This window comes from Phyllobates terribilis, unplaced genomic scaffold (assembly GCF_046119375.1).
Source record: "Phyllobates terribilis strain yellow unplaced genomic scaffold, ASM4611937v1 Scaffold_30__1_contigs__length_15301838, whole genome shotgun sequence".
Taxonomy (NCBI): domain Eukaryota; kingdom Metazoa; phylum Chordata; class Amphibia; order Anura; family Dendrobatidae; genus Phyllobates; species Phyllobates terribilis.
The window spans coordinates 2,885,101-2,892,767 of record NW_027362790.1 but is presented as its reverse complement, the minus strand read 5'-3'; the positions used below and the strand labels follow the sequence as shown (position 1 = coordinate 2,892,767).

The following is a 7,667-nucleotide window of genomic DNA, read 5'->3' as shown; positions in this document are numbered from 1 at the left end:
TTGTGCCTACTATCTGATGTATATAATTCTCATCAAGTTCTTGTTAAGTAAAGAAAAGTTTATTTTTGGAATTTGGTCTCCCTCATTCATCTCCATACCATCTGGTCCGAGGCAGCGGAGTACAATGGTAGCATGCGATCTGCAGAGTCGGGAGATATGACTCTCATTATATATATCTATATCTATATCACTCAATACTTGGTCGGGGCTCCTTTTGTATCAATGCGGCATGGCATGGAGGGGATCAGCCTGTGGCACTACTGAGGTGTTTTGGAAGCCCAGGTTGCTTTGATAGCCGCCTTCAGCTCGTCTGCATTGTTGGGTCTGGGGTCTCATCTTCCGCTTGACAATACCCCATAGAGTCTCTATAATAGATTCTCTATGGGGTTAAGGTCAGGTGAGTTTGCTGGTCAATCAAGCATACTGTTGTTTTTAAACCAGGTATTGGCACTTTTGGCAGTGTGAACAGGTGCCAAGTCCTGCTGGAGAATGACATTTCCATCTCCAAAAAGCTTGTCGGCAGAGGGAAGCATGAAGTGCTCTAAAAATCTCCTGGTAGATGGCTGCGCTGACTTTGGTCTTGATAAAACACAGTGGACCTACACCAGCAGATGACCTGGCTCCCCAAACCATCACTGATTGTGGAAGCTTCACACTAGACCTCAAGCAGCTTGGATTGTGGCCTCTCCACTCTTCCTCCAGACTCTGGGACCTTGATTTCCAAATGAAATGCAAAATTTACTTTCTTCTGAAAACAACACCTTGGACCACTGAGCAACAGTCCAGGTCTTTTTCTCCTTGGCCCAGGTAAGACGCTTCTGGCGTTTTCTATTGGTCATGAGTGTCTTGACACAAGGAATGCGACACTTGTAGCCCATGTCCTGGATACGTGTGTGTGTGGTGGCTCTTGAAGCAATGACCCCAGCAGCAGTCCACTCCTTGTGAATCTCCCCCAAATTTTTGAATGGCCTTTTCTTAACAATCCTTTGAAGGCTTCGGTTATCCTGGTTGCTTGTGCACCTTTTTCTACCACACTTTTTCCTTCCACTCAACCTTTCATTAATATGCTTGGATACAGCACTCTGTGAACAGCCAGCTTCTTTAGCAATGACCTTTTGTGGCTTCCCCTCCTTGTGGAGTGTGTCAATGACTGCCTTCTGAACATCTGTCAAGTCAGCAGTCTTCCCCATGATTGTGGAGCCTACTGAAACTGACTAAGGGACCTTTTTAAATGCTTAGGAAGCCTTTGCAGGTGATTTTGTTAATTATTCTAATTTACTGAGATAATGACTTTTGTGTTTTCATTGGCGGTAAGCCATAATCATCAACATTAACAGAAATAAACACTTGAAATAGATCACTCTGTTTGTAATGACTCAATATAATATGAGTTTCACTTTTTGTATTGAAGAACTGAAATAAATTGACTTTTTGATGATATTCTAATTTTGTGAGAAGCACCTGAATATATGAGACCGTGCCAATATTGTCTGTGAAGCGCTGTGGAATTAATGGCGCTATATAAGTGAATAAAATAAATAAATAAATTCTTTTCTTTTTTCCTTTTCAGCTGTTGCTGAGGAACCTGTGATTTCTATTTATTCCACTGTGTATGGGATAATAGAGTATAAAAGTTGTTATGGACATGATTTACCTAACATTCTGCTGTGAGTCTGCTTTCCCTATAGTGACGAATATTTCTCATGTCACGTGTAATGAATATCTCCTGCAGTATTGCTAATGCCGACCCCAGTGTCTGTAAATGAGATGAGACTTAGCATTATAGAAGATGAGTCTATGAGAAACGTATTTAGCTACAGACTCCGAGGAAGAAACTGCTTGTTGTCTGTGGCCTAAAATATAAAGGTTTTATTAGTAGATGTAAAGGAGAAAACTAAATACTGTAAAATAATAAATCTCCTCATATGTTTCCCCTTATTATCTGCAGTAATTGTATTATTACACAGGATTTTTATGATTTTACATCGGCTCATCATCTTCTCATTCAGGTCTGTACAATATCGGATCCTGTCAATGAAGAGAATTTTCCTTATGGGCCCATCAAAGATGGATATGGACAGGGACAAGATGGTGGAGAGGATATTACACCTCACCCTAGAGATCCTCTTCCAGGTTACTGGAGAGGTGAGAGATTCTGATGACGTCACATTACATCATTCTCATCTATGGGAATAACAGATGGACAGAACTGGAGAGGTGAGGACTCTGGAAATGTCTGTAGTGAGATTTATTAATGTGTCTCTCCATAACCAGGATTACACAGTAGTGAAGAAGACCTCTAGTGACCGGTATCAGGCCCCTGTGTCTGAGGGATGGGGAAGATCCCTGAGCCCAATCACGGGGCCACCACCTCACCATCTGATACGTGAGGACATCAATGACCAGAAGATCCTAGAACTCACCTTCAAGATGATTGAGCTGCTGACTGGAGAGGTGACACTGCTGGGAATGCTGGGACATTATACAGTAACGCTATGGAGGGATCGGGGGATGACGGTATCATTGTATGTGTCAGGTTCCTTTAAGGTGTCAGGACGTCACCATCTATTTCTCCATGGAGGAGTGGGAGTATTTACAAGGACACAAAGATCTGTACAAGGACATCATGATGGAGGTTCCCCAGCCCTTGACATCACCAGGTAATAGACAGGACTAAACACACATGTTCTATAATTATCTGTTTATAAACAATGAATTCATTCCCTGTATGTGTTTCCTCCAGATCTATCCAGTAAGAGGACAACACCAGAGAGATGTCCCCGTCCTCTTCTTCCACAGGACTGTAAACAAGAAGATCCCAATGTTCCTCAGGATCATCAGGTAGATGGAGAGAAGGTGTCATGAGATCTCCCCTATGATGTGTAGACGGCTATGAAGGTCTTGTGCTCAGTCTTGTTTTATCCACCAGTATTATATGTTTTATACGTCTGTAATGAGAACAGTGGAGATGGCAGGATTAGAGCTGATCATAGATGGGACTTCTCCATCTGTCTGTGAGTTTTACAATATTTGTTTCAGGCTGAAGATCTGATCCATATTGATACTACAGAGACATATGAAATGGGTGATGCGCAGTGTAAAGAGGAGATTCCTTCATATGACTACCCAGGTGAGTAGGAACCACTAAATGCAGAGAAGTCACAGATTCTTCTCAGTCACCGGCTGTGGATGCTTTATCAGTCGTGTAGTCTGGCGGTATCACAATCTTGTGATCACCATTTTGCCGTTAGACCACAACATTCTCCTCCATCAAAAATTGTTCAAATGACTTTGGGTAATGAAAGCCCTTTTCTATAGAACTTACAACCTGGAGGATCCACCTATTCCCTGGGATTGACTCTTACCTGCCCAGATCTGTAAACTACAAATCCAAATGACAGAGTACGCAGAATGTGCTGACAAGTTAGAAAATCACTATTATGATGGGCCTGTAAGAGAAAGTGGAGGGTAATGATGCTGTTGCCTTCCTATAAACCTGATATCTAATTGGATGAACCTGCCTTCTCTCCCTTATGTGCTGCTGAATGTGCTCATATGGTCCCTACAAGACCAGGTCCAGTCTTTCTGGCCAAACTTCACATTTATGATCGACAACATTAAATGTGCAGTGAGGGCCAAGTGTGAATTTCTGTACAATAACAACAGAGTTTCCCTTTATCCTGACTTTTCAATATCTTTTAAAATCGACTAACTAATATTTCTTCTTGAAACTCATCTGACAGAAAATATTGGCTCTTACGATAGTTTAGATTGTCAAGAGCTACCGAGCCCCAGACTCTAATTACCCCAGAGAGGTTTCACCACTAGTTAATCATTGTTTACTGAGAAGACTGTTCAGTTTGATCATTTCAGTAGATGTGTTATGGTCTATACTCACAGTTTTTGACTACAGTAGTTAGTGCCCAAAATACTCAGATTTAACCACTTCCCGCAGCCAGTTTTGTGTTCCTAATCAGGCCCCATTTTTTTGCAAATCTGACGTGTGTCACTTTATGTGGTGTAAACTTTGGAATTCTTCTTAAATTATAACAGGAAATAAATGGACTTTATAAATTATTTTCTAACTTCTCTTGAATCCGACAATAACCTATATACGGTTGTAGGCTACTTTCTGGGCACATGGCAGGTTAAGATGGGAAGGAGCACCATTTAGCTATTTGACTGCTGATCTTGGTCTAATAGATTGCAGATACAATGTATTGGGGTTACTGTTTGTGGTCACCTGGCAGCTCAAAACATGGCCACCACGAACAGGCTTGGCGCTATCTACTCCATTGTCAAGATCCGAGGGATTGCCTTGGTCATCACCTTATAACCCCTCAACATGGATCTGGACTTACATCGAAACCTCTAGGCTTGTGCCACGGTGTTACATGCTGTTCTATGGTGTGAGATGGCAAGAAGAATAGTCAGATAGCCGGGTCAGAACCAGGAGGGAAGAGAAAATACAAAATCAAAAGACACAAGAGTAGTCAGTAAACGGGCCGAGGTCACAACAGGAACCAAATACACAAGCCGGGAGCTGAGCACAGAGGACTGAACCAGAGGAGAACAAGGCTGGATCTGGCAGTTTCCGGCAATATGCTTCCAGCTTTAGTAGGGCATTGTGCTCTCCAGTTGGCTGAAGCAGGGAGCAGATTACTCCAGCTGGACAGCACACATACCCATACTGCCAGACTCGATGGTACTACTGGTCCCAGGAACCCTAATCTTAGTGGCTGGATAGAGTCTGTGAAACCCAGAGCTTCTGGTTCTGACGTCTCCTCCATCACCAGCGCCGCCTGCAGAATGAATAACGCGGCTCCAAATGACAGAAGCAGACGTTGCTGGAGCAGATCTCAGAGGAGATGAGCCACACCATTTGTAGAAGCCCTAATATGAAAAAATAACAGTAAACCAGAGCAGTAGAAATCCCCATAAAGTGACTCCATTTTGGAATTTTTAACCCTCCGTGAATTAATCTAGAGGAGTAGTGATTATTTTGACTCCACAGCCACTTTCAGGAAATTAGCACGCAGTGGAGTTGGAGAGTAAAAATTACAAATATGTCATTTTATTGCCCAACACATAGTGCCCAGTTTGTGCTCCAGGTCACACACACCGTGAATTAAGTGGGTACTTCTCACTATATTAATGCCAAATACATGGATGATAAATGTGGTTTGGGCACACGGCAAGGCTCAGAAGTGAGGGAGAGATTTGACTTTGGGAGAGTGGATTTTGCAGGATTGGTTTATGGAAGCCATGTTGCATTTCAAGAACCATTGAGCCATTAATAATGTGGAAACCTCTGTTTTTCCACTGACAGATGATGGACCTGAGTGGGGACTTGTTTTAGTGTGAGATGAGTAGAAGTTTTTATTGATATTCTTTTCGCCTACATAACATTGTGACTTTTATTCCTTATTTGGGAGGCTGAATGAACAAACAGTTGAACACCACGTTCCACTGGTTCATGCTATGAGATCTTAAATTAGACTGTGAGCTGTCATTGTCCTAGTGAATAATTAAATATTTTTACATAACTTGCCATTTTTACGACAATTTAAGTAGAAATGTTCAAAAATATTAATTTCAAGAATATTTTTCTCAAAATAATTGGTTTTATTCTTGGCAGATGACTGTACCAGGAGATCAGAGGGACAGCTGACATCTTCAATTTTCAAATCCGATGAGCTTGAGATCTCACAGGATACAATTGAAGTGAATGCCATTACTCCAGATTTACCATCACCCCTTCACAGCAAAGATGTATCATCTGATCCTTTGAAACAAGTCCTGTCTTCTGATTCATTATCGACTACTAAGGAAAATCAAAGTCACAAAATAAGAATTAAAAAACGAACTGCTCATAATGAAAAGAAGCCATTTTCATGTTCAGAATATGAAAATAGTTTTCCCGTCGAAAACTCTTTTCTTAAACATCGAGACATTCACTCAGCTGATAATAGATTTTTTTGTTCCAAGTGTGGGAAATGTTTTAACCAGAAATCAGATCTTGTTATTCACCAGGGAACTCACACAGGGAAGAAGCCATTTTTATGTTCAGAATGTGGGAAATGTTTTACAGAGAAATCATATCTTGTTAGTCACCAGAGAATTCACACTGGAGAGAAGCGTTTTTCATGTTCAGAATGTGGGAAATGTTTTAACCGGAAATCAGATGTTGTTAAGCACCAGAGAATTCACACAGGGGAGAAGCCTTTTTCATGTTCAGAATGTGGAAAAAAATTTAACCAGAAATCACATTTTGTTAGTCACCAGAGAATTCACACTGGGGAGAAGCCTTTTTCATGTTCAGAATGTAGGAAATGTTTTACACAGAAATCACATTTTGTTAGTCACCAGAGAACCCACACAGGGGAGAAGCCTTTTTCATGTTCAGAATGTGGGAAATGTTTTACAGAGAAATCATCTCTTGTTGCACATCAGAGAACTCACACAGGGGAGAAGCCATTTTCATGTTCAGAATGTGGGAAATGTTTTAACCAGAAATCAGATTTTGTTACACATCAGAGAACTCACACAGGGGAGACGCCATTTTCATGTTCAAAATGTGAGAAATGTTTTACAGATAAAAGAAATCTCATCACACATCAGAGAACTCACACAGGGGAGAAGGCTTTTTCATGTTCAGAATGTGGGAAACGTTTTACAAAGAAATCAAGTGTTATCAATCATCAGAGAACTCACATAGGGGAGAGGCCATTTTCCTGTCCAGAATGTGGAAAATGTTTTACAGAGAAGCCGAGTCTTATCAAACATCAGAGAATTCACACAGGGGAGAAGCCTTTTTCATGTTTAGACTGTGGGAAATGTTTTACAGAGAAGTCGAGTCTTATCAAACATCAGAGAACTCATACAGGGGAGAAGCCATTTTAATGTAAAATGGTTTGTGAAGAAATTATCTCTTATTAGTCGCCATCACAGACACACAGGGGCGAAGCCTTTTTTAAATTCTTAATGTGGGAAATGTTTTACTTGGAAAGCCACACTTTTAGCAAGAAAAAATCTTGATAATAAGTGAGTGCGTCTTGTAGACGCTAGGCAGCTTCCTGTGACCGAGTGGAACAATGAGACGCTGTCCTTCCAAATCACTGAGAAAATTTCTATTGTTTCTCCAGCCCCACACTTATCTGATTGGTGCAGAGCAGTAGAGGAAGGTACCGGGACCGGCACAGAGGATGAACCTACTGAGTGAGCAGCTAAAGAACCTTCCACCCGACTAGCTAAATTAATTTTCAGGTCATGTAACACTGTTTTACATATCTTCAAAAGTTGTCAGGTTTAGTAATGAAATGAGCCATTTCTTAATGATTTTGACCTCCTGCATTCAAAGCTGATAATAAATTTTTTTAGTTGTCTTTTGTTTCTATGAAATCAAAGAGTTTTCCTTTTACTGCTCCATATAATTAATACAACCTAGATCTGGATAGAGACTATCCAAGAAAACCACTTTAGAGCAAGATAATAAAGAATAATAATTTTATTTAGACAAAAAATAGTTAAAAACCCTGTGCCAAAACAGAAAAATGGCACTTAACAGGGTGATACAAGGAAGGATTATCAAGTGTGAGAATACAGGGAGCGACGAATGTGCTTAATACTTGTATGGTTTAAGGTGCATTCAATAGTGCCTATCTCTA

The 7,667-nt window shown here is 40.8% G+C and overlaps 1 protein-coding gene across 1 annotated transcript; it reads left to right on the top strand.

Moving 5' to 3' along the window:
- The first annotated feature begins 359 nt into the window (after positions 1-359).
- Positions 360-7,406, top strand: LOC141178752 (uncharacterized). Its single transcript, XM_073660598.1, has 8 exons — positions 360-807; positions 1,571-1,667; positions 2,010-2,145; positions 2,275-2,454; positions 2,537-2,660; positions 2,744-2,841; positions 3,040-3,130; positions 5,639-7,406. Exons 3-8 carry the CDS (start codon positions 2,035-2,037, stop codon positions 6,901-6,903), a joined length of 1,869 nt encoding a protein of 622 aa, XP_073516699.1. The 5' UTR covers positions 360-807; positions 1,571-1,667; positions 2,010-2,034; the 3' UTR covers positions 6,904-7,406.
- The last annotated feature ends 261 nt before the right edge of the window (positions 7,407-7,667 follow it).

Coding starts and splice junctions, on each gene's coding strand:
- LOC141178752 (XM_073660598.1), top strand. CDS start 2,035: ATGAAGAGAATTTTCCTTATGGGCCCATCAAAGATGGATATGGACAGG. Junction 2,146..2,274: donor TCTTCCAGGTTACTGGAGAG/GTGAGAGATTCT, acceptor CTCCATAACCAG/GATTACACAGTAGTGAAGAA. Junction 3,131..5,638: donor TCCTTCATATGACTACCCAG/GTGAGTAGGAAC, acceptor TATTCTTGGCAG/ATGACTGTACCAGGAGATCA.